Source organism: Dama dama, chromosome 28 (assembly GCF_033118175.1).
Source record: "Dama dama isolate Ldn47 chromosome 28, ASM3311817v1, whole genome shotgun sequence".
In the NCBI taxonomy this organism is placed as follows: Eukaryota; Metazoa; Chordata; class Mammalia; order Artiodactyla; family Cervidae; genus Dama; species Dama dama.
In genome coordinates this window covers 23,097,743-23,124,188 of record NC_083708.1, presented here as the reverse complement: position 1 = coordinate 23,124,188, position 26,446 = coordinate 23,097,743, and the positions used below count along the sequence as shown (strand labels likewise).

The window sequence follows — 26,446 nt, the reverse complement described above, 5'->3', positions numbered from 1 at the left end:
AACTTATATGCAGAGTACATCATGAGAAACGCTGGGCTGGAGGAAGCACAAGCTGGAATCAAGATTGCCAGGAGAAATATCAATAACCTCAGATATGCAGAGGACACCACCCTTATGGCAGAAAGTGAAGATGAACTAAAAAGCCTCCTGATGAACATGAAAGAGGAGAGTGAAAAAGTTGGCTTAAAGCTCAACATTCAGAAAACTAAGATCATGGCGTCTGGTCCCATCACTTCATGGGAAATAGATGGGGAGACAATGGAAACAGTGACATACTTTATCTTTGGGGGCTCCAAAATCACTGCAGATGGTGACTACAGCCATGAAATTAAAAGATGCTTACTCCTTGGAAGGAAAGTTATTACCAACCTAGATAGCATATTAAAAAACAGAGACATTACTTTGCCAACAAAGGTCCGTCTAGTCAAGGCTATGGTTTTTCCAGTGGTCATGTATGGATGTGAGAATTGGACTGTGAAGAAAGCTGAGAGCTGAAGAATTGATGCGTTTGAACTGTGGTGTTGGAGAAGACTCTTGAGAGTCCCTTGGACTGCAAGGAGATCCAACCAGTCCATCCTGAAGGAGGTTAAGTCCTGGGTGTTCATTGGAAGGACTGATGCTGAAGCTGAAACTCCAGTACTTTGGCCACCTCATGCAAAGAGTTGACTCATTGGAAAAGACCCTGATGCTGGGAGGGATTGGGGGCAGGAGAAGGGGACAACAGAGGACCAGATGGCTGGATGGCATCCCCGACTCGATGGACATGGGTTTGAGTAAACTCTGGGAGTTGGTGATGGACAGGGAGGCCTGGTGTGCTGCGATTCATGGGGTCTCAAAGAGTTGGACACGACTGAGCGACTGAACTGAACTGAACTGATACTCACTTTGCAGGATGTTGCTAAAACTGAGCCAGACACTGTGTGAGAAAGTACCTAGCAAAACGCTTAGTGTAAAATAGGTATCCAACAATGTGAGTTTCCTTTTCAGTCTCCTTCAGGGGGTTGATGAATGAATCATGGCAGGGTCTTCACACCATTTGGAACATAATAACAGAGCCTTGGTTGTGTGTTACTGGAGCAGATGTGCTAATGTTCCTCATTGTTACAAGGCACAGTTGCTCTTGCTGTTTTGTGATCTACAGGAAGTTAGTTAATCTTGGAAATAATCACCTTCCTTGTATTGCCTCCAATAAAAGTGCCAAATTTCCAGATTAGAAATTGCAAGCATTTGAGTTACGGTCAAGACATTTAATACTAACTATTTCTTAGTGCATGATGTCATTGATGCACTCTTTTCTTAGAAGAACTCAAACAAACAAAAGCTGTAAAAAGACTCTATCAGAACATCCATCCTCTGAAGATTCCTCTGAGGTAAGAACATGATTTTAATATTATATATTTGTAAAAGAACTTACCTCTTTATGGAGAGTTAGTTATATCATTTAGAATGCGGGATACACAGAGGAGGAAAGTAGGAACATGTATAAAGAGGGAAAGAATGATTTTGGCAAATCTTGGTGTACTGCAGTTAGCTTTAGTCTGAAGTGAAGAGGCTCTAGCCCTGCCATTAGGAACGTACAGTATTAAGCTGTGCTCACACACCTGGTTTCTCCCACATGCTATGTTCTTGCCTATTTGGAGATGGCTTTTTCTCCAGTGTTACCTACTCTCATGTAAATTTTCACTTGTTTTCCATAGTTCCATCTCAGCTTTCTTTTGGGGACTATACGGTGATCAGTGGCCCCAAAAGATAAGTTCACCAGTGTATTTATATGAAAAGTAATTATTTTGAATAACCTACATGTCCTCTTCTGATTCAAGAGTTTGGAGTGTTGTATTCAATGAAAAGTAGAATAGCGGAACTCCTTCTCTTAGATCCCATCACACTGACACTTATGAATGAATGAATTGTAGCAGTTTATTTCGGAGAAGGCAATGGCACCCCACTCCAGCACTCTTGCCTGGAAAATCCCATGGATGGAGGAGCCTGGTAGGCTGCAGTCCATGGGGTCACGAAGAGTCAGACACAACTGAGCGACTTCACTTTCACTTTTCACTTTGATGCATTGGAGAAGGAAATAGCAATCCACACTAGTGTTCTTGCCTGGAGAATCCCAGGGACAGGGGAGCCTGGTGGGCTGCCGTCTATGGGGTGGCACAGACTCGGACACAACTGAAGTGACTTAGCAGCAGCAGCAGCAACAGTTTATTTCATAACTGGTTTGAATATGGAGGTGTCATATAATGCATTTTTATTCTGAATCTTATGCCAAGGTAGGTATGACCCATTTCTCATTAGCTAAAAAGGTGTCCTTTTAAGCAAATTTTCTTAAAACAACTCAAAATTGACACAGTATAGAAATGATAAGTTTATAGCTTACTAACAAATACATTAAAGCAGATTCCATAATCCAGTTAAGATACTTAGTTTATAAAATTTCAACCTACATTTTTAGGGTCATGCCTATAGTTAATGTAAGACACTATTCAACTGTTCAACTGTTTCCTTCCCCAGAACTTGAACATACAATATATAGCAAAGAAGGACACTAACATTTTTGCCAGGCAGCTCTATATGCAGATATACATATGAAATGACCTTTTAAAATTCAGTTTTTAAACCCACTTTTAGTTCTCATTGACCTTACCTTGAATTCACTTGCTTTTTCACTTTTGTGATTCCTTTGGATACAGCAAATCACCTTTATGTTGTAATGATTGACTAAACAGGCTGCTGCTGCTGCTAAGTCGCTCCAGTCATGTCCGACTCTGTGCGACCCCATAGACGGCAGCCCACCAGGCTCTGCCGTCCAAAGGACTCTCTAGGCAAGAATACTGGAGTGGGTTGCCATTTCCTTCTCCACTAAACAGGCTAATATTCGACAAATACAATATAATTTGCTCTCACTCAATTTTTATACCAATTAAGAAGCACATTCATTTCTCATGAATAGTTGCTGAACTCACTATAGACTTTTAAGAATATTAACTTAAAACTATCTTTTTCAATAAATAACTGGAAATATCCTTACTTGCAAGCAATAAAAAGCTAAACCAAAAAAGATTTGCAAAAAATTGGGAAGTAGGGAAGTGCTTAAGATTTCTGAAAAAATCATTTACAACATTAGTCCCTTGTACTCTTTCTAGAAGCCATGAGTTATTGTTTTAATCTCTACTTTATAGCTAATCTCTGCAGAATATCTTTTGTCCACAAATCTAAATGTAACTTCTTTCAGACACCTGGACAAACATTTCTGATTTATGGGAAAAAAATTTTAATTGTTTTTATTTCTTTGGCCACACGGCACGTGGGGTCTTAATTTCCTGACCAGTGATTGAACCCATGCCCTCGCAATGCAAGTGTGGAGTCTTAACTGTACCACCAGGAAAGTCCCTGATTAATGAAATTTTCATCATTGACCCTTAAAAAACTTCAGTACTTGACTTAAAAACATGATTCTGAATATATTCAAGGTATAAGGTAACAGTATTAGTTAATCCGATTAATGCTAATACTGTAATGGGTAGACTAATTCTTTCCAAGAATGACTCCTGGGACATTGCCAAAGTCTGTTTCCTTTTTCCATTGTTCAACTTCTTTTCAGAGTTTTATGTAAGCTTTGCTTAGACATTCACTCTGAGATCACAATACAATTTTCTTACTTCATTGAAAACTTTCTATCTTACAGTTTCAAAGTTTGGGATTTTATTTTTCACTTGTAGACTACAGGAACTACCATTTGAAACACAAATATATTTCTGTGTTCACTTTCCACACCACCCAGCTAGGATTAAAGGATAATGTCTTGGTAATTGTGCAAATTCACCTTCTTGGGTTCCAAGTAACACTTTCAGAAGAGGTTTCCTTTCTTCTTTTTTATTTCCAAAATGAAGAAAACCTGTTGCAGAATTGGTTCCCATCATGAATGGGCTCCTTCCATCATGGAATCACAGGCTCTTGCAGTTGGATCTAGTCCAACATCCCACCCAAATTTAAAAAAAAAAGAATCTATGATTTAGTATAACTTAGCACTCTGATAGATGGTCATCTAGTCTTGGCTTGAAACCCATTCATGATGGGAAATTCATCATAAAAACCTTGTTCTGTTTATGGTATAGTGTAAAACCCACTGATTTTGGAAACTGACAGACTAGTTTACAACTCCCGTTCTAGCAACCTGAGGTGGGGCACAGTTATTTACCTTCTCTGAGCCTCATCTTCTTTGCCGATTTCTGGCATGTGCTGGTGGTGATTCAGTTGCTAACTCGTGTCCAACTCTTGAGACCCCTTGGACTGTACCCTGCCAGGCTCCTCTATCCATGGGCTTTCCCAGGCAAGAATATTGGAGTTGATTGCCATTTCCTTCTCCAGGGGACCTTCCTGACCCGGAGACTGAACCCGGGTCTCTTGCATTGCAGGCAGATTCTTTACTGACTAAGCCACCAGGGAAGCCCATTTCTGGCATATAAGTGATCAAAAAAACAGAATGACATACTCTATGAAGCCTCATAGAGTTAATGTAAAACTGGTTAATGTAAAGTATGCTCAGTGATTTACACCCCTCACCCCAACAATTCTATCCCCAGAGGGGGAGAAAAACAAACAAACCTTTTTTCTCATGCTAAACTCAAATCTGCTTCTCTGTAAATTAATTCATTCAATAAATATTTATAGGAGCACTGTTCAAGGTACTGTATATAACTGTGAAAAGACTGAAGGGACCTTATTCTTAAGGAAATTATATTCTAATAAGAAGAAACAGACCAACAGACAAAAAGAAAAAAATAACTGAACTAAGTTGACAAGGAGAAAAAAATTAAATAATAGATAATTATATCAAAAACTAAAATAGGGTTACATACTTGGTATGGGGTGGCTCCATCCAGCAAGGTGTTGCTGAGGAAGCTGTCACTTAGGCTGAAATCTGAATGACAGTTCTTCTACCCCTTGTCTTAGTTATGCTCTGTGGAATGGTCTAGAAGTAAACCTTTCAAGTTATTAACCTTCAAATTATCAAAGTTAACTTGTTTTCCTTTAGATTTTTCTTCATCAAGCTGACTATCACCAGTCCCTCCTACTAGTCCTGATATAATATGATTTCAACAAAAAATGTCACCTAGGAAGACTCCAATTTTATCAACATTGCCTTTAAATGTACCCTTAGAATGAAAATAACACTCCAGATGTAGCCCAAACCACATGGGACACAGTGACAGTATCTCCTCCCTTCACCTAGAGTCTGTACTTCACTCTCAGGACATAAATGTACATTATCTTTTTCTGTAGTGACTATAGCCCAATACTAAATTGTCATCCATAGAATGACCTGGTCTTTTACACGGAAACTCCCCTCTGGATACCTTGCTCCTTCCTATGCTACACAGCTGTTTCTGTGCTAGAGTTCTACAGTTTACTTGTGCTAAATTGTTAGTTTCAACCTAATCCTTCCCATCTCTGGAGAGGTTTTTGTTTGGTCTCTGGGTTTTCAATTGAAATATAGTTGATATACAATATTCTGAAGAGGTTTTGAATCTTAATTCTTTCCTCTACTATCTTAGTTATTCTTCCAATCTGCGTGTCATTAATAAATTTAGCTAATATGTTGCTAGGCCTATAAATAAAATGGGCATCCAGCACACACAAAAGTATTTCAAAGCCAGGCTAAATCATTAAAGAATCATTAAATCATTAAAGAATCATTAAATCATCATGATATGCCCATGAGAAAGAAAAGTCTCACCATGATTGATGATTTCTTCTAGTGTTTTCTAACTTATCTATAAGGCAGGAACTTTTCTTATAATTAAAAAAGTTATTTGAAATTTTTCATTACTTTTTAAAAAGGTTTATTTTCTACATTTTCATCTAAAAGGTATAAGAGTGTTAAAGAATAAAGACCATGATAGAGTCCTGTGTCATTCTATTAGAGATTTCCGTCCAGGCTGGTACGTAGCTGTTAAATTATGATTAAGATGGTTAAACCCAACTTTTCCTGGGTAATAATAGCATACTGATAATTGTGCTAATACAGTATGGCAACAAGATAACAAGGGTGCAGGCCTTTGATTCCATGTCTTTATATTGGTTATATTCTCAAAAAATGTGATTGTCTGAATTTCTCCTTCTACATCTAAGATTAAGAGTAATTTTCTCAAGATTTCATGGAAATAAGATAAACTATTTGAACTAGTCAAACAAAAAAAAATGTTCTATGGTGTATACTTCAAATATATATACCATAGTGTGCTATGGTGTATACTTCAAAAACTAAAGAAAAGAATTTAGAATCAAAACTTTGAAACTTGGCATGAAACGAACACTCAGAGGACCAACAATGCATTTCTGAGTGTGGGAAAGCATTTGCCTTTGAGAAAAGTTTAGGATAAAAATTTCTTTTGCTGGGTGTGGGCAGAGAATCTGTTCTTATTCAGAGAGAAATTGTTACATGCTATTATTGTTTTGATACAGTGTGCACATAGAACACGTTGACCTTGTAAAGTTTCAGTTTTATTTGAACTTTTATCTAGCCTTTTATTTCCCTAAAGACCTGACACTTGAATCTGATTCCTTTTTTTTTTTTTTGTAAAATTTAATACTGCCCTTTCCCCAAAAACTTGCCAGTGAAGTAGACACGATCAGGGATCATCACCTTAATGGCATGGTCCTCTTTTCCCCATGTTGCAGGTCACTTGTTGATCTTGGGGCAAGAGCTGATGGGATATGATGGGTGGAGCTGTGCCGTTGGCTCAGGTCAGGAAAGGGGGAGAAGACTGAGATGAAGAACATTCTTTGGTTGATAAAACAGTCTTTAGTTGATAAAACACAGCGCTGTGTTTCTAACCAGTTTCCCTAGAAAGAATGCATATGGTCTTGATAAAGACATTTCTTATGTCATAACAGATCTCATATTAATTACATTCTTTGATTTTGACTGAAACCTGTGAGAGGAAAAATTGTACTCTGCATCTTACTACTTAAAATAGAGGTTAGAGAAAGTCTCAGGGCATGTGCAATCCCTCTATGGTTAGACAGTATCTCCAAGTACAGGTTAACAAACATTTCTTGAACTACTATGCCCCAAATGCTGGGAATTCAAGGATTAATGAAATGTATGTCTTGCTCTCGAAGAGTTCATGATCAAGCAAGAAAGAGAGACACTTAAACAGATTCAACTTGAAGGTAAGCACAATAAAGATATGCCCAGGTAACCGTATGATCACAGAGGGGGACCACTAACCCAGCCCAGAGGGATTCCTAGAAGTGATTCCTCTAAGCCTAGACTATAAACTTCTCAGAGCAGCAGGCTCATCTCTGCACCTCCAGCATCTAGCCCAATACCTAGCCCATAGCAAGTGCTACATAAATATTCGCTGGGCTGAGCTGAGGGTATTGTGCTGACGTCAAAAGTTTTATGAAAGATCAGTAGGGCTGATTTATGGTGAACTGTATAGTCCCATTAAAGCTTGAAATAATTCAGGAATAACCTGCTTATTTTCTCTGCAAAGCAATATTGTACACAATACTGTTTACTTTCTCCCACCCACATTCTCAAGAATGTGAGGATGGGACTTGTATTAATATTTTCATTGCTTAGAACCGGCTTGGATTTAGTGATACTCAGTAAATATTTGTTGAGTGAATATAGAACTCAACATTAGTTATACTGATGAAACAGATAGCTTAAAAGAAAATTCAATAAATTTTAATTACTTTTTGTTGTTGTTGTTTATATGAAGCAAATTCATGAGACCCTATGTGAGAATTCAGTGCCTAAATTCCTGTTGCTTAGGGCAATGGTTCTTGTTCTTTTGGGAAGTTCATGAATGCTATTAACTCCTTTTACAGGAAATGCATATACACATCAAGTTTTGACATCTATAAATATATGGAAATATCTGGTTGAGAACTCTTGACCTGGTGAGAAGGGGAAGTTTTTAGAAAGAATTGACTAGTCTAGTTTTGTGGTCTTATTTTTTGAAAATGATTTTAATGTCTACTTAACACTGCCCTTTTTCTTAATTTATTTATAATATGGGAGTTATGAATGACATATGTATCAAACAAGCTATATTCCATGACATTATCTGGCTCAATACTGAAATATATTTTGGAAAAATATATTATTCATTTCATTTTTTTCTCCTTTTGACTCCTTTTAATTTTGGTGAGTCAAAAAGAGTTTTTGATATATCAAATATTCTGATGCATCATTAATAAGTGAACACCAGGAGATTGTTTTAAAATATGTATAAGAAATTGCTCCCTTGCCTCATTAAAATTTTTAAAGATACAAAATAGACCACATTTTATTAAAATTAAAACCAGTAACCCTTGGAAATGGTTATCCAAAAGCGTTGAGATCTGGAAAGTCTCTGGAATTATAAAGAATTTCCCATGTCAGGTGTGGTAGGCAGTCTCCAACATGGCTCCCAAAGACTGCTACGTCCTGGTAGTCACACATTCTGTACAATCTCCTTTCCTTGACTGTAGATCAAACTAGAGACTTGCTTCTAAAGAATAGGGCAAAAGTTATGGATGTCACTTCTGAAATTTGGAAGGTGATGCCCTAGTCTCTCTCTGGTTCTTCTTGCTTGTTCTGAAAGAGCGAGTTGCCATGGTTGCTGTGCCCGGGGAGAGCCCCATGTAGCCAGTAAGGCCAACCGGAAACTGAATCCGGCCCACGTCCACTGCAGTGCGCTTGCAGTCTGATCCTCCCTGATGGAGCTATGAGAGAAGCTGTCAGCTTGAAGCAGTCTTGAGAGAGACCCTGACCTAGGGTATCAAGTTAAACTGCCTCCAGATTCCTCTCCCACAAAAACTGTGAGATAAAATGTTGTTTTAGATCATTCAGTTTTGCAGTAACTTCTTACACATTAAAAGAGAGCAAATATTCAAGAACTACCTTATCTACTGCCAGGAAGACACTAGTGTTGTAATTAAAATGTTAAAATGACCTTTAGTGTAAATGCCAATAAATCAGTAGTATTTCATAATAAGGGTAGCATATTACCTGCAGAACTATCCTTTCTAAAATCTCAGTTGACTCATTTTTTAAAAATTATCTAATTTCACATTTCTTCAACAACATTTTATCCCCCTCTAAGGTTTTATTTGTAGCATTTAACTTCTGTTTCATTTTAATAAGTTGAATAGGTAGAAATGTTTACAATGTTTTATTAAAACTAATAGATTTTATTTTTTGGAGGATTTTTTAAAACTTATTTTATTGAAGTATAGTTGATTTACAGTGTCGTATTAGTTCCTGGTATACAGCAAAGTGATTCAGATATATATATATATATGCGTTTTCATATTCTTTTCCATTGTGGTTTAGTACAAGATATTACATATAGTTCCCTGTGCTACATGGTAGGAGCTTGCTGTTTATCCATCCTATATATAAGAGTTTGCATCTGCTAATCCCCAACTTCCAATTCATTTCTCCCCCACCCACAACCACATCTGTTCTCTATGTCTGTGACTCTGTTTCTGTTTCACAGGTAAGTTCATTTGTGTATGTTTTACATTCCATGCATAAGTTATATCAAATTATATTTGTCTTTCTCTGACTTGTTTCATTTAGTATGATAATCTCTAGTTCTATTCATGTTGCTGCAAATGGCACTATTTTCACCCTTCTTAGATGGCCAAGTAACAGTCCGTCATTTATATGTACCACATTTTCTTTATCCATTCATCTGTTGATGGGTATCTAGGTTGCTTCCATGTTCTAGCTATTGTAAATAGTGCTGCAATTAACAATGGGTTATGTGTGTCTCTTTAAATTTTGGTTTCCTCAGAGTATATGGCTAGGAGTGGGATTGCTGGGTCATATGGTGGTTTTATTCCTAGTTTTTAAAGGAGTCTCCATACCGCCTTCCATAGTGCCTGTATCCATTTACATTCCCACCAACAGTGCAGGAGCATTCCCTTTTCTCCATACCCTCTCCAGAATTTAATGTTTGTAGACTTTTTGATGAGGGTCATTCTCACCAGTGTGAGGTGATATCTCATTATAGCTTTGATTTTCATTCCTCTAACACTGAGTGATGCTGAGCGTCTTTTCTTGTGTTTGTTAGCCATCTGTACGTCTTCTTTGGAGAAATGTCTGTTTAGCTGTTTTTCCCACTTTTGTACTGGGTTGCTTGTTTTTTTCTGGTATTCAGAAAAAAACAAAAAATTTATTCAGAAAATTTATTCTGGTATGAGCTCCTTGTATATTTTGGAAATTAATCCTTTGTCAATTGTTTCATTTCCTATTATTTCCTCCCATTCTGAGGGTTGTCCTTCCACCTTGCTTATAGTTTCCTTTGTTGTACAAAAACTTTTAAGTTTAATCAGGTCCTACTTGTTTACTTTTGTTTTTATTTATGTTACTCTAGGAAGTGGGTCATACAGGATCTTGCTTTGATTTATGTCATTGAGGGTTCTGCCTATGTTTTCCACTAAGAGATTTATAGTTTCTGGTCTTACATTTAGGTAGCTCCCTGCATGTGGGATCCTCCTGGACCAGGGATCAAACCACGTCTCCTGCATTGGCAGGTAGACTCTTAACCACTGGACCACCACCCTGATAAGGATTTTAAAGCAAGTAATTTAAAAAAAAAAAATTGTAAGGCTATATCTTCCTTGAGATGTAGGGGCTGGGAGAAGGACTTATGAAAAAGTGGAAGCTTTAGGTTTAAGAGGTAAAAGAAAATTAAAACACTATGCCTCTCTGCTGCTCTTTAATTGTTCAGAAACTATATAATGCTTCAAGTTTATATGACTTTGTTCTTATACCCTTTTACTTTTCCTATGTACAGATATATCCTAAAGAATATATACAGACTGGAGGACAATATTGTGATTAAAAAAACCTATTAGATTCTCATGAGATAGATTTAGTATCTCTCCAACAGATATTATCAGGAAAATTGCAAGCAAAACTATATATAACAGAGTCCAAGTGATTTAATATTTGCATTTTCTATTATGTATTGGTGATGGACAGGGAGGCCTGGCATGTTGTAGTCCATGGGGTCACAAAGAATCAGACACAACTGAGCGACTGATACTGATACTGATTATCTATTGGTTACCCTGCAGACAGGGAAGACATATAAATCAGCTCTGGGATGTGACCTGTACAATTTTAAGCACTGATTTCCTGACAAATGGAGAATTGTTTCTAACTTAATTCCAAGAGCTTGAAGACATGTTGACATACTCCTTTAAAAAATGTTTTTTTAAATTATTTGTTTCTTTTTGGCTGTCCTGGTCTGGTCTTTGTTGTGGTGTGAAGGTTTCTCACTGTGGCGGCTTCTCTTGTCACGAAGCACAGGTTCTACAGCCCGGGCTAAGTAGTTGTGGCAGCCGGGCTTAGGTGCAGCCTGGCATGTGGAACCCTCCCGCACCAGGAATCAAACCCTTGTCCCTGCATTGGCGGGTGGATTCTTTACCATTGAGCCACTGGGGAAGTGGCCAGCAAATAATAGCTATCTCCAAATCTGAATATGTACGGGGCTGGAAATACAGTATTACATCCAAGGCTCCTCTTTCAATATAAATTCTACTTGAATTTGGAAATCTTGCATGAGTCAAGGAATACATGTGGACAAGTACCCAAAGTCTGATTCTTTTCTCTTTTTTAAAAATTTAAAAATTTTATATTATGTTGGAGTATAGTTGATTTACAATGTTGTGTTAGTTTCAGGCGTACAGCAAAGTGATTCAGTTATACTTATTACCGTATCTAGTCTTTTTCAGATTCATTTCCTATATAGATTATTACAGAATATTGGGTATAGTTCCCTGTGCATATAGCACATAGCACATAGTAGGTCCTTGTTGATGATCTATTTTATATATAGTAATATGTATATATTAGGAGGTTGGGGTGAACATAGAATAAATCCCCAACCTCCTAATATATCCCCCCCACTTGCACCTTTCCCCTTTAAGCCTGATTATTTTCAAAACCCCAGAATAACTTCATGACTCTCCTACTGAATCTATGCAACATTTTTTTCTCCTGCCCAAAGATTCCCAATGTCCCTACAGAAACTAGACCATGTCTTTAGGAAAGTGATTTGGTCTTGCTATTTCCACTACAGCGAAATTTATTTTAGTGCTCCACATTTCCACCCTGGCCTACGTGCTTTCTCCCAAGCCTCTTCATCTGTCATGAATGAATCTCTTGTATAACTCTCCTGAGTACAACCTTTCATGCACATTTTCTCCCTCTCCCATAACCCTGGAGGTCTGGAGCTCTGCCATGGTATTAGAGCTTCAGCTTAGGACTAGACTTGAAATGACAGGTTTCTTGTGCCATTAGAGATTGATAGTTGGTGCCTAATGCTGGCTTAGTTTTAGTTCTGCCAGATCACTAGGTGCTAACCACTAGATACAGCCCATGGGCTCCAAATTAACAAGGTCAATGTATTTTGAGTTGATCTCCAAAAATATAGACTATTCTTTTAAACTTCAACTTGGATAAAGCAACAAAATAAGAGTAGCTTTTATGTGTGTGATTTTTGGTTCATTATTTTCTAGCATCTGTTTGAGATATAAAGGCAAATAATTTAGCATATTGTCAGGGATGAAGGGCAGTTTTAAAGCAATTACTAGCTGTTCATTAAAAGGAGAAGTTGAAGTAGTTTTTTGAACCCCTTTTTGTGCTTGAAAAACTTTACTTGAAAATAAATCATATTTGGTATGTATTTTCTCTAACTGTAGCATCAAGTTTTTCAAAATATGAAGCAGATGTGTATGTGTGTTGTGTGTGTGTATGCTAAGTTGCTTTCAGTCATGTTCAACTCTGTGATGGAAAAGGAGAAAGTCACATAAAATATTGTCATTTCTAGAACATCGTGTTATATTTGAAAGTCAACTATTTGTTCACTGAATTCTGGGATAATCTGTTATTTGGGTGAGTCAGGGTTAGCTGGTAAATTCAATATATAGTGTTATGAAAAATGGTTACCTTTCTATACAGCTTTTTAACTTTAAATTTGAATCCTTGTTTTTTTTGGCTTGTTTTTAGTCCAGCTTTTTCAAAGTTAGACGAGTAGGGTAGATCCACACAGGTGTTTGGCAGAGAAGGGTATTATGAAATTTATCCTCCCTGTCTCAGAGTCGCATTATGTGGCTGGCTTTAGTGCCTCCTGGCAAGCAGAGATTTAAGGTATCCATACTGTAATGTGGTATAATGCCAAATTGTCGTCTCAAATTATCTTTGGAACAAAGAAGAAAATTGAGATTCCTAAAAGTTTACAGTATATTGTTTTGATTATAGATACCCACTGGGTATGTTTCAAAGTTTAAAGTTTTGTTTTTTTCTGAATGTAAAAGTAATATGTACTCTTTATACAAACTTCATACATTACAGAACTATAGACTAAAACAAATCATCAACAATTTGGGAGCAGAATTTTCCAAGTTAAAAAAAGGCAACAACAAAAAAATCTCTATCCATTTAGTATTCAGTATTACTTTCTGTGTTTTAAAGGTAGACCCTGGCCTTGGTAGGCTGAATTGCAACTCTTGAAAGTCAGGGTTTAAATCTTTGTTGAATTTGTTACAATACTGCTTCTGCTTCATGTTTTGGTTTTTCAGTCCTGAGTCATGTGGGATTTTAGCTCTCCAACCAGGGTTTCAACACACCACCCTACCCTGGAAGGTGAAGTCCCAACCACTGGGCCACCAGGGACGTCCCCAGTATTACTTTTAATATGATATTCTGACTACAGTTAAACTAATACATGATTCCTAATAGGCGCCAATATCTTTGGTTTCTAATATATAATTCTTTTACTGCTCCTTGTTAACAGTCTATGAAATGAGCCTAATTTAGTAACCTCCTAACTACTTAAGACAATTAAAGTATTGTAGAATAGTGTATTATAGCAAATTTAATACTCTGGCACTGATATGTGTATTTTCTATAAACTGTCATTTTTCAAAATATTAAAAGAAAATATACCACATTAAATCACATTAAAAACAATTTTAGAAAGCACTTTGAAATCTTGTATATGATAATCATCGGTAACTCCAACATCTGATATACTGAAGATATAGTAAGGGTTGGGGTCTGTATCTAAACTGAACTATGGCTTAGTCTCTAGGTTACTTTTCTGGAATAAATTTTTCTCAACTTGTTTCCTTATGTACATTTTCAGTCTATGTCAATAACTTGTGTGTATCAAGTGTACCACCCACTGCATATTTTGGATGATCTAGTATCTTAAAAAAAGTGATGGGAACAAGCAGTCTAATAGATTTCTTCACACTCCTATGTGGCAGGTTGTCTTTTCCAAATGGCTGCAGCAAATCTCCTATCATCCAGGCTGTTCTTCCAGTGTGGCTTTGGCACTCTTCCCATTGAGATGGGTTTTTGTGACTCCATCAAGAGAGTATGGGATACTTACCTGGCAGGGGAGATACCATGATCACCAAGGTGGTTTTCCCAGGGCGAGGCTTATCCATTGCACTCCGGATGTGCTGACCCCTGCGATTTCCCCAAATGTGGGAAACTCGACTGCATAATTTGTGGTAGTGGGGGACTGCGTTCGCGCTTTCCCCTGGAAAAAAAAAAAAGAGAGTATGGAGACGTGACAAGGGTAAATAACCAAAAGGAAGAGCATTTTTTTCTACCCTGGAATACTTGTTCTGGAAGTCTTCAATCTCCAAATAAGCAGTTTGACTGCCCGGAGGCTGCCATGCTGTGAGGACCCAAATTAACCCAGAATGAGAGACCCCGTGGAGAGAGCCTGAGAGTTCTTGAACAGAGAGAGACAAAGAGAAGTGTCTGGAGAGCCATCAACTACTCTAACCTACCCCCTTTCTACTGGAAGCAATGACAATGATGGGAGGTAGTTTTTATCTAGATAGAGTAAAGCAAATGTAAGGAAGTAGTAAAATATTAATTCAATGAAAATGAATAGCAAAAATATTGAGCTGGGTCTTTTTCATAATATATATAACTTTATGTTTTAAATAATACAGTAAGTATGTTTGTGTGCTCAGTCTTGTCCAACTCTTTGTGACTCCATGGACTGTAGCCCACCAGGCTCCTCTGTCCATGGGACTTCCCAGGCAAGAATACTGGAGTGGGTTGCCATTTCCTCCTCCAGGAGGATCTTTCCACCTCAGGGGTTAAGCCCATGTCTCCTGCATCTCCTGCATTGGCAGGCGGATTCTTTACCATTCGAGTCACATGTGTGTGTGTTAGTCACTCAGTCACGTCCTACTCTTTGTGACCCCACGGACTGTAGCCCTCCAGGCTCATCCGTCCATGGAATTCTCCAGGCAAGAATATTGGAGTCGGTTGCCATTTCCTTCTCCAGGGGATTTTCCTGACCCAGGGATTAAACCCATGTCTCTTGCATTGCAGGTAGACTCTTTGCCAACTGAGCCACCAGGGAAGCCAAGTAATACAATACATGCCATTAATACATAGAAATTTTATTGAGAGTAGATATAATTTTATAAGGTGCTAAAACATTATACAATGGCACAATCTAAGTGAGTATTCATCAGAGAACAGTCTCAATCAAATTTATGCCATTCTGTAGGAATATAGTAAGCAAATTTTTCAAGAACAGTTTGAAAACCAAGGATTATTTGAAATGTTGAATTTTCTACGTCCAATTCTGGTGGCTTATTAATTATTTCTAGATAAATCTTTTGTCAAAGAGGAAAGGATCTATGCCCTTTATGCAGAAGACTTAAGGAAGATAGTCAAATAAATACTCATGAAAGAAAAGTGTGTATGAATAAATAGATGATGAAATAAGTTAGAAAAGTTGTTTATGTGGAGTTCTGGAACAAAGAAGTGATGGGTTTCACAGAAGGACCAAAAGATGTAAAATCACCATTGTTATGGGGTTGACATGTGAGCATTCATAGTAGTGAGATGATAAACTAATAAGTGAATTGCATATTATATTTAAATATAAAAAGTTCTGTGGAGAAAAATTAAGTAAGGAAGACCTATAGAGAGGAAGGAAGATGTGTGAAGGAAGAATAGTGATTGCTGTATTCCATGGCATGGTTAGTGAAGGCCTCAGCTGACAAATGACACTTGGGCAAAGACTTGAAGGGATTGAGGAAACCATGTAGATATTTGGGGGACAAGTGCTTCAGAGAAGGACTAGCAAGAGCAAAGTCTATGAGGCAGGGATGTGTGTATTCTGTTTGGGGATAAATAAGACAGTCACAGTCAGTTAGAACAACAGGAAAGAGGAGGGGGGAGATAAATGTAATAAAGCCACAGAGATAAGGGACTGAAACAGTTTCTATGGGGCCTTGTAGGTCAGGTAATGACTTTAGCTTCTACTAGGAGTAAGGTGGTTGCTGTTGGAGAATTTTGAGCAAGAGGATTTAAATTTAGAACTAGTCTTTAATTTTAGGATAGAAAATCTGAACTATATTTTGCATTTGGGAATATTCCTGTGGGGTTTTTTTAAGGCCCAGGTTGTATGAATGCCCTTTATGTACGCAGTGAGATAGACCAATTATTTTTTCAAACCAGATGTGGCTAGAGTTGTTTCTGCCTTTTAAAGCAAATGACATATCTATTTCCCCAGGGTATATAGAATGATAACTCTACTCATGGAATATTAAATTGGAACTTGTCAGACATTTTATTCAGAAATATTTTATTTTTAGAAAACTTTAGGAAGACTCTTTTATTCTTTGCATGATATTTCCAACATTATGTGTTAATGGGCTTTAAGGGGAGAAGGAAATGGCAATCCACTCCAGTATTCTTGCCTGGACAGAGGAGCTGGTAGGCTACAACCCAAAGGGTAGCAAAGAGTTGGACATGATTGAATGTCTAAGCATGAATGCATGGGCTTTTAAAACTAGCATGGAAGCATTTGTTGTATTATGGCTATGAAAAATGCAATATGATTTCTAAATCATTGACTTACACATGAACTTTAGGAACATAATTCATTACCAATCTGGAAAATGCCTATACAAATAAATGTTTTTTTGTTTTGTTTTTTATGTGAACCATTTTTAAAGACTTCATTGAATTTGTTACAGTATTGCTTCCATTTGACGTTTTGGTTTTTTTGGCTGCAAGGCAAGTGGGATCTTAGCTCCCTCACCAGGAACTGAAACTACAACCCCAGCCCTGGAAGATGAAGTCCCAATCCTGGACTACCTGGGAAGTCCCAGGTAGGAAATGTTAATGGTTAACCTTCAGTAGACCAAGTAGTCTTAGATTTTTCAAGTATGGAAAAGAAGATTTTAATTTAAATATAAAACTCAATTTAGTTTTTAAAAAGTTCAAGTATGTTTGCAGCAACTTGGGTATATGCATTTACCATTTCAACTGTAAATTTTATAAAATCTAAGTAGAGAACAAGTACTTCTGATAAAAATTTGATGTCAAAATTGAGATGTGCTTTATGTATAAATACACATTATAAATAATGTGTATAAATAAAATACACATTAGATTTCAAAGACAGTACAAAAGAAAAATGTAAAACATGTTATTAATTTTACATTGATAAATTGACATACTCATATTTTGGATATAGTATTAGGTTAAATAAAATATATGATGACGATAAAATTCAACTTATTTTTTTACTTTTTAAAAACTTGGCTACTTTGAAATCTTTAAACTATATATACGGCTCACATTACATTTCTTTTGGATAGCGCTGTTCTAGACCACCGGTTCTCAAAATGTGGTCCCTTGGCTACCATTAATATCGTCATCTGGGATCTTGTTAGAAATGCAAATTTTGGAGCTCTACCTCCCACTTTATGAATCAGAGACTTTAGGGGTGGGGCCCTGCTTTAAGGAGCCTTGCAACTGATTCTGATGCAAGCAAAAGTAAGATAAACATTCTTCTAAACCTGGGGTCTGGAATTCTAATTTGGCTGCAAATTAGAATCATCTGGGGACCTTGGGGCACAGAATCCTGGTGATAAAGTTACCACCCAGACCAATGAAATCAACCAGAGTGTTTTTAAATCTCCCCAGGGGATTCTAATACGGGAAAAAGATTGAAAACCACTGGCCTAGATCCATGATTTTTAAACTGGGGCTGCAGGAGGCCGGACCATGCATTCTTTTCAGCCTTAGGTGTGTCAGCTTAGTTCCCCACCCTGCTCACCCCGGAAAGCCCACTGCTGTGGTGGGGAGATACAGGATGTGGGTGGGGCAAGAAGCCTTTGCAGGTATCAGAAGTTCACATATCAAATATATCTACCTGCATGCATCTGTTAATCTGTTACATTAAATGTGAACATGGCTGTGCCTTCTTGGTTTGATATTATTGGGCTTGATTCACAGGAGGATAAACCTGGAATTAAACAGGCAGCAGAAAATGTAAAAGCTTTGATAGAGCAAGAGGTGAAGAAGAGTATTCCTTTAATCCTTTTAAGATTATTATATTGGGTGGATCTTTTTCAGGTAGGAGCTTTATCTTTGTCCACCACTGTTACCATTCAGCAGAAACAGGCAGGTAACACTGTGTACAGTTGCTGACTTCCAACAAGGGTCCTAACAGTGGTGCTAATAAAGATGTTTCTGTCTTCAAGGTCATGGAGATTACTTCCTTTAAGTTTCTCTAATAGTCAGTTCTCTTACTGTAGAAAAGTTAAAAACATTGGTAAATCCAGCCAATGTAACCTGAAAAACCCAGTTCATGTCGCCTAGAAGTGATGGATATCAAGCAACTCATTGATAAACTCCCACTTCCAGTTGATTGACATCATGAAGAGGCATTGTGAAGAAGTATTCAGCATCATTGTAGTGGAGTATATACCTTTTCCAGTGCCCCATCTCGAAACTTCTGATGTTTGCAGTGTTAAAATGTTTTACAGATACATATCAGCGACACAGAATAAATAATGTCTCTTCTTGGGAGATTTATGACCTTCTAAGTTTCTGTACATGTATAATATGATCCAGAGTATACTAGTATTGAAATAGGTGAAACAGCTAGCTTCTTTTTCCCCAAATGTAATTCAGCCAAATACTGCATGCATATTTTTATTACGTCATTTGAAAACTATTAGCGTGCTTAATGAAAACTTTTTCAGGTATAAACGAACAGTTAAGCTATAAATGATTTATGCTTACTCTGACTCAGTCTATGGATTTACTCCAAAATTATGAAGTCACCATGCAGTATCTGTATTTTTGTATATGTTTTCATATATATTTAATAATTGTTAAATATAATAAGAATGCAGTGGTATTACATTATTCCTAACAGTAGAGATAATGCTTTCAAGAGTTAATAAAAAAGGATATTACTTTCTTCAAAACAAGCTGTGTTCTGTGGAGCTCTAGACATTCTGTAGGGTCCCCCTAGAGCAGGGTTTCCCAATCTCCAAGATATAATGCTTAAGCTGATGTAATAATAGAAATAAAGTGCACAATATATGTAATGTGCTTGAATCATCCTGAAGCCATCCCCCCATCCCGGTCTGTGAAAAAATTGTCTTCCATGAAACTGGTCCCTGGTGCCAAAAAGGTTGGGGACCACTGCCTCAGAGGATGGGGCTTTTGCTTAGACTTTTGTTTTCGAATAGATTAAAATAAGGGTACAAGGATTCTCTGGTGGCTCAGTTGCTAAAGAATCCACCTGCAAAGCTGAAGACAGGGGTTTGATCCCTAGGTCAGGAAGATCTCCTGGAAAAGGGAATGGCAACCCACTCCAGTACTCTTGCCTGGGAAATCCCATGGACAGAGGAGCCTGGAGGGCTACAGTCCATGGGGTCACAAGAGTCGAACATGACATGACTAAACCACCACCAAAATAAGCATACATCTCTTTAAAACATTCTAGTGAAATGACTCACGTACCCATTTCACCTCTTACTATAACACTCAAATACCACTAACGAAGAGCTTGGTTCATCAGGGATTTCTTAGAGTCAGGTAAAGCCAGGTTGTCACCCCAAAATATGAGGACCAGAGGAATCTGTGAACAAATCTTATTCTATTAGTTTCTCCTCATGTACTCATATTCCTAGTTTGCCGCCCTTGGAAGCCTAAAACTGCTTTCCTTTGTCATTTCTCTACCGATTTATTGTTCTTTGTTGAAGATGATGTATAGGGTGCAGTTCTAGGCTACTTGCTTTAGCCACTCTTCATTTCAGTTTTCTCCTGAATAATGTGTGCTGTGTGTGTTAGTTAACAAACTCTTTTTCTTTTGTTAATATGTCATCTTCTTAGAATCCCAGCTGACAACCTAAGATGGGTAGAGGTCAACTGTGGCCAGCTCCATGTTAGCACTTATTCAAGTCCTGATCTCACTGCAGTATGTAGGTAAAAAGTCAGCTCTCACCATGGTTGCCAGTTACCTTGGGGCTGGCCACGTCTGAGTCAGCTGTCTGTTTTTTAAAAAATATTTATTTACTTGGCTGTGCCATGTCTTAGTTGCAGCACATGGTATCTTCAATCTTTGTTTTGGCATGTGAACTCTTAGTTGCGACATGTGGGATCTAGTTCTCTGACCAGGAATTGAACCGGGGCCTCCTTGTATTAGGAGTCTAAGCCCCTGAACCACGAGAGAAGTCCCCCAGCTGCCTACTTTTGATTTTGAACTTTTAGGGTCAGCCACTCTGGTATACCTTCTCTTATTATATTGAACACTGGAATTCTCAAAATTAGAACCCTAAAAGGTCAAAGTTTTTTGCTTCATAGAGAAACAAACCAAGAGTCAGGCATGTTAAGATATTCAACTAAAAAAAAAAAAAAAAAGGGAACTTATTTTACATAGCAGTAATGTATTTTTGTGTGACCTGATTAAACTTAAAAGCTTTTGTACAACAAAGGAAACTATAAGTAAGGTGAAAAGACAACCCTCAGATTGGGAGAAAATAATAGCAAATGAAGCAACAGACAAAGGATTAATCTCAAAAATATACAAGCAACTCCTGCAGCTCAATTCCAGAAAAATAAATGACCCAATCAAAAAATGGGCCAAAGAACTAAACAGACATTTCTCCAAAGAAGACATACAGATGGCTAACAACATGAAAGATGCTCAACATCACTCATTATCAGAGAAATGCAAATCAAAACCACAATGAGGTACCATTACACGCCAGTCAGGATGGCTGCTATCCAAAAGTCTACAAGCAATAAATGCTGGAGAGGGTGTGGAGAAAAGGGAACCCTCTTACACTGTTGGTGGGAATGCAAACTAGTACAGCCACTGTGGAGAACAATGTGGAGATTTCTTAAAAAACTGGAAATAGAACTGCCATATGACCCAGCAATACCACTTCTGGGCATACACACTGAGGAAACCAGATCTGAAAGAGACATGTGCACCCCAGTGTTCATCGCAGCACTGTTTATAATAGCCAGGACATGGAAGCAACCTAGATGCCCATCAGCAGACGAATGTATAAGGAAGCTGTGGTACATATACACCATGGAATATTACTCAGCCATTAAAAAGAATTCATTTGAATCAGTTCTAATGAGATGGATGAAACTGGAGCCCATTATAGAGAGTGAAGTAAGCCAGAAAGATAAAGAACATTACAGCATACTAACACATATATATGGAATTTGGAAAGATGGTAACGATAACCCTATATGCAAAACAGAAAAAGAGACACAGAAGTACAGAACAGACTTTTGAACTCTGTGGGAGAAGGTGAGGGTGGGATGTTTTGAAAGAACAGCATGTATATTATCTATAGTGAAACAGATCATCAGCCCAGGTGGGATGCATGAGACAAGTGCTCGGGCCTGGTGCACTGGGAAGACCCAGAGGAATCGGGTGGAGAGGGAGGTGGGAGGGGGGATCGGGATGGGGAATACATGTAACTCCATGGCTGATTCATATCAACGTATGACAAAACCCACTGAAATGTTGTGAAGTAATTAGCCTCCAACTAATAAAAAAAAAAAAAAAAAAGAAATACAAAATCATTTACTTAATACCACAAGCCATCAGAGAGCTACATCTTTTTTCTATTAGATTATCTTTTATTCTCATGAAAGTTATATTTGAAATGTTACATGTACTTTTAGATATTTCCTGAATTTTCTCTATGTGAAACCTCAACAACATTAGGTAGGAATGCTATAATCATACTTAAATATGCTTACAGTTCATTGTGCATCAAACTTGGGCATCAAAAAAATCTGATTTTGATATAGTATTCTCACTGAGCATCAGAAACTACAGACTCTAGTCCCTTGTTTGTGAATCACACCCATTCTTTGATCAATTGTGTGTACAGTGACTGTAGTTTCTCACAAGGAAAATTCTAACAGAAGTTTTTTTTCCGTTGTTTGGGTTTTTTTTTTTACATGTTTTTTGCAATAAAACCTAACCTTACAATCTTTAAAAAGGATTGAAAAAGTTGGTGTTCTTCCTAGTTGACATTTAGGTGGAAAAATAGGTTCTTTCCAGTAGTTTTGGTACTGCACACAGATATACAAAATGGCTTCCCCAGCTGGGCCTCATCCCTAGAAGGTTGGAGATCTTTTCAAGACAGAAATAAACGTAATGGAAGAGAGATGTGGCAGGATCGTGTAATCCCTCTGTAATAATGGCTTGGGGGACAAGCCCACAGTCTTTGGGACTACTCTATATTTACATCAGCTTTTCTATCTGTAAATATATCACAGAACTAGGACTAGACAGATAATGTGTGTAAATTTATGTCTAAGAGCTGTGTTGAAATAAGGTTCTGTTGTACTCACATTTTTGTCTCTTTTTCAGCAAAGTGTTTTGTTTCCAGGCCTGTCATTGAACTGTTTTTGTCTTCCATGAAATACTTTTAATTGCAATGTGCCTGAGTTAATTCAAGAGAGTGAGTTTTGTAAAGTATACCTTCTTCTCAGATGTTGCTGGGTGAATTATTTATATATTATAGAACTCACAGTGAAAAGCGTTACCAAAATGCAAGGAATCGAAAGAATTCTGTGACACAAATATTCCCTATTAAAAAGCAACTGATTCTAGATAATTTAAAGACCAGGACTAAGAAACTGCTGGATATACGTGTGGCAGAAAACACTACCGTAACAAATCTTTCTGATAAGGAAAAGTAACATAATTAGAAATAAAACTCTTTGGTTGAATGTCTAGTTTATGGATATATAAAATCAAGTGTGTTGCTGTCTTGTGCTAAGTCCCTTCAGCTGCGTGTGACTCTTTTCAACCCTATGGACCCTAGCCTGGCAGGCTCCTCTGTCCATGGGATTCTCCAGGCACGAATACTCAAGTGGGATATAAAATCAAATACTGAATCCCAAACACACCTCTTTATAAAAACCATTGGGTAGGAACAGGGCAGAAACTAGCCATCCTATTAACTGAAAAGGGAACTGGGGCACAGGAGGCGTTTAGTGTGTGAACACCCCTTTTGCCTGTGATATGACTACTTCAACATTCCTTGAAACTTAAAGTATAAATATCACTAACAGAATTCCAGCGCTGGGAGATCTTTGACTTTCTCGGTTTACCAAAGAAGAAACTGAAACCCTTAAAGATTGAGGGCTTTATTATCATCATTCAGAGGCAGGTTCTTAAACATCCTGGTCTCCAGAACTTTTAGGAACAACGTATACAAGAAAAACGTGACTGTTCATTGGGATCTCACATTTGCACCTTGTCTTTTAATGAAAGCACTAAAATAAAATTCCCATGGATGGCACTCTCCTCTCTGGCCTTTCTCCCAGTTTATACCCGGGGCCGAGGCTTTCTGGGTCAAGGTTGGAAGCTTCCTCCAGCCCTGGCAGGCATCCAGAATTGTGAATAGAGCGTTTGGAAGCGTCTGATAGGAGACGCTGAGATGAATTAGATGAATGAGAGATGAAGTCTAATTGTCATCGGTCAGTTGAGGTCTTTTGCAAAGAGCTCCCCCGCCCTCCCCCCGGGTCTCCCTCTGTGCCGGGGCAGCCTGTGTCCTCCGCCCGAGGCTCTGGGTTTCCCATCCTTTCTCAACCTCCCCGCGGCTGCGGCTGCGGGGGGCACCTCGGCCAGGGGTGATGGTACCCCCGGGCCGGGCGGGGGAGCCTGACCTTGCCCCCCGCCCTTTAGGTGCTCCACGGGAAGCACGTCCCGCACGCAGGGATGGGCCGGGACGGTTGCGACTGTAAACCGATGGCGAGAGGGGGGACCCGGGGCGTGTGGAAGGGAGCGGCGCCAGCCGGGCCTCGCTTTCCTCCTCCTCCTCCTCGCTCGCCGCTCGCCCGATCGCCTGCCATGACTCAGCGCTTCTCGCAGGCGGCGCGGCTGGGGACACCGGCTCCTCGCCGGCTCCTCCCGCCGCGTCCACCCCCTCTCGCCACCCACGCCCGCCCCCCGGCCCTTTCTCCGCGCCGCCGCCGCCGCCGCCGCACTCCGCGCCGGCGTCCCGGCAGCATCCGCCTCCCGGCCCGCTCCCTCCGGCCGCACACGCTCGCCCCCCGCCATGGAGCCCGGGACCCCTCGCCGCCGCCACACCCCCCAGCGCGGCTGCGCCGTCACCCGGAACCCCCACCTCAACAAGGTGAGCCCGCCCGCCCCTCCGCGGTCCCCGTCTCCGGCCGGCTCACGGGCTGCAGCACCCCGGCCCTCCCCCGGCGGCCCCGCGGACGCCGCCTCGCCCCTCCGCAGGCCGACCGGCGGGCGGCGGGGGGACTCCGGGGCGCCCCCCAGTCCGCCCCGAGCCTCGGCGCTGGCCTAACGGAGGCGCCGCCGGGGGCGCGGGGGCGGGTACCCCGGAACGTGGTGGGAGGCCGGGGGTTTGGCTCGGCGCCTCGGCATCTCGTTTGGGGAACGCAGGAGATGTACAACTTGTTTTAAATACTTCTCGGCTTCTCCAAAGGCCAGAGCCGGGGCAGAGAGAGGAGCGGCAGCGAAGGGCGTGAACGGTTGTTGTCTGTGAGCGTAGCAGGTGGGCTGCCCGCTGGGGGCCTCGGGGTGCCAACCCACGTAACGAGGTCCGCTCTGGGGTGCCGATCCCCGGAGGCTGCTGTGGGAGCGAGGTGGCACGACTGGTCCAGCCTGGGCGCAGACGTGCTCTGAATGGCGGGTCACGTGAGCAACCTGCAGGTCAAGGCCTCTGGGTTTCTGGAGGGACGCGGTTCAGAGGCTGAGCGTGCTTGGGGATGGCTTCAGCCTCGGGCGCTGCGTGGCCTGGTGCACCATCCTGTCCCAGACTTGGGGCTCTGGGGAGAGCCAGAGTTTTTTGAATCGGGCCTTCTAGAAATGAATCTTCTAAGACCTCGCCTCCTTTTCATTAAAAGGGCGATTCAGTGCAAGAGACCCCTTTTCAGATCTGTTTCCTTTTTCTTCACAGGTAATTAAACGCCCAAGATCTCTCCCAAATGAAAAAGCACCTCGGCATGTATAAATTTGCTTATTGGCTTTTTAGCAGTCACCCTCTTTTTACAGTCAGCTTTGTCTGCGGATGGTTCCTTTTGTGTAAGGGTGTGCTTTTTGACGTTTCCTTTGAATTTGGTACGTGGAAAATGCCATCAGTCAGCGCGGAGGCCTGTTGGTTCATTTTGGGATTCTCTTTACTAGACACTTTTTTCCATCAAAAACTGGATTCAGCACCCCTCTCCCCGACTATGTTGCCTGGTGATTCGTTCATCGTTATTAATGGCATATGAAGACGTGTGATTTCTTTGATTTAATAAATTGTAGTTCCTGTGAGTTCTTTTTGATGTTTATGATGACAGTTTTATTTACCTATGATCATTTAGTATTTCTGGTCATAAAGCATTATGAAGTTTTAAATATTTCCCACTTATTTTTCCCTCAGTGATTTTAATTACTAGCTTGATTTTTTTTTTCCTTCCTTTCTATTCTTCAGGTTGGGGCCTATTTTAGGTAGAAAAAAAGGGAAAATTTGATGTGACAAAACAATTTATTACAAGTGTACCTGCCTGCTATAATTCATGACCAAGTACTGGGTAGCCTTTTAACAAGAATCACATGAGTGGTATAACCTGTTTGCTGTTTGAATTTCCTCAAGTCGCTGAGGAGGGTGTCTGTTTCAAGTGGGTTGATGGAATAGGCAATCTCAGAGCAAGAGTCATTACGCCATTACTGTTTACATCAAGAATTTATGATCTTGATATATTTTCAGTGCTCTTTATGAGTAAGGATTAATTTCTACTTAAGAATAATAGTATCACAGAGATCTTCCACCAAAGGCGTTAAGGTGTGGGTGGCATAAATGTGTTCAGTTCAGTTCAGTCGCTCAGTTGTGTCTGACTCTTTGCAACCCCATGAATAGCAGCAGGCCAGGCCTCCCTGTCCATCACCAACTCCTGGAGTTTACTCAAACTCATGTCCATCGAGTCGGTGATGCCATTCAGTCATCTCATCCTCTGTTGTCCCCTTCTCCTCCTGCCCCCAATCCCTCCCAGCATCAGGGCCTTTCCCAATGAGTCAGCTCTTTGCATGAGGTGGCCAAAGTATTGGAGTTTCAGCTTCAGCATCAGTCCTTCCAATGAACACCC

General features: G+C 39.6%; 1 protein-coding gene, 1 non-coding gene and 1 pseudogene across 2 annotated transcripts in view; all 3 read left to right on the top strand.

The window, feature by feature from the left end:
• Positions 1-18,723, top strand: part of LOC133048031 (acyl-protein thioesterase 1-like) — a 40,805-nt pseudogene extending 22,082 nt beyond the window's left edge.
• Positions 14,404-14,567, top strand: LOC133048332 (U1 spliceosomal RNA). The gene has a single exon (XR_009690998.1). It is a non-coding gene; the product is annotated as a U1 spliceosomal RNA (small nuclear RNA).
• A 5,667-nt stretch (positions 18,724-24,390) lies between the features above and the next one.
• ME1 (malic enzyme 1) overlaps positions 24,391-26,446 on the top strand; it is a 202,677-nt gene continuing 200,621 nt past the window's right edge. Inside the window, exon 1 of the mRNA XM_061131985.1 lies at positions 24,391-24,483. Coding sequence (XP_060987968.1) covers positions 24,406-24,483 — 78 coding nt within the window. The 5' untranslated portion in view covers positions 24,391-24,405. The remainder of the gene's footprint in view (positions 24,484-26,446) is intronic.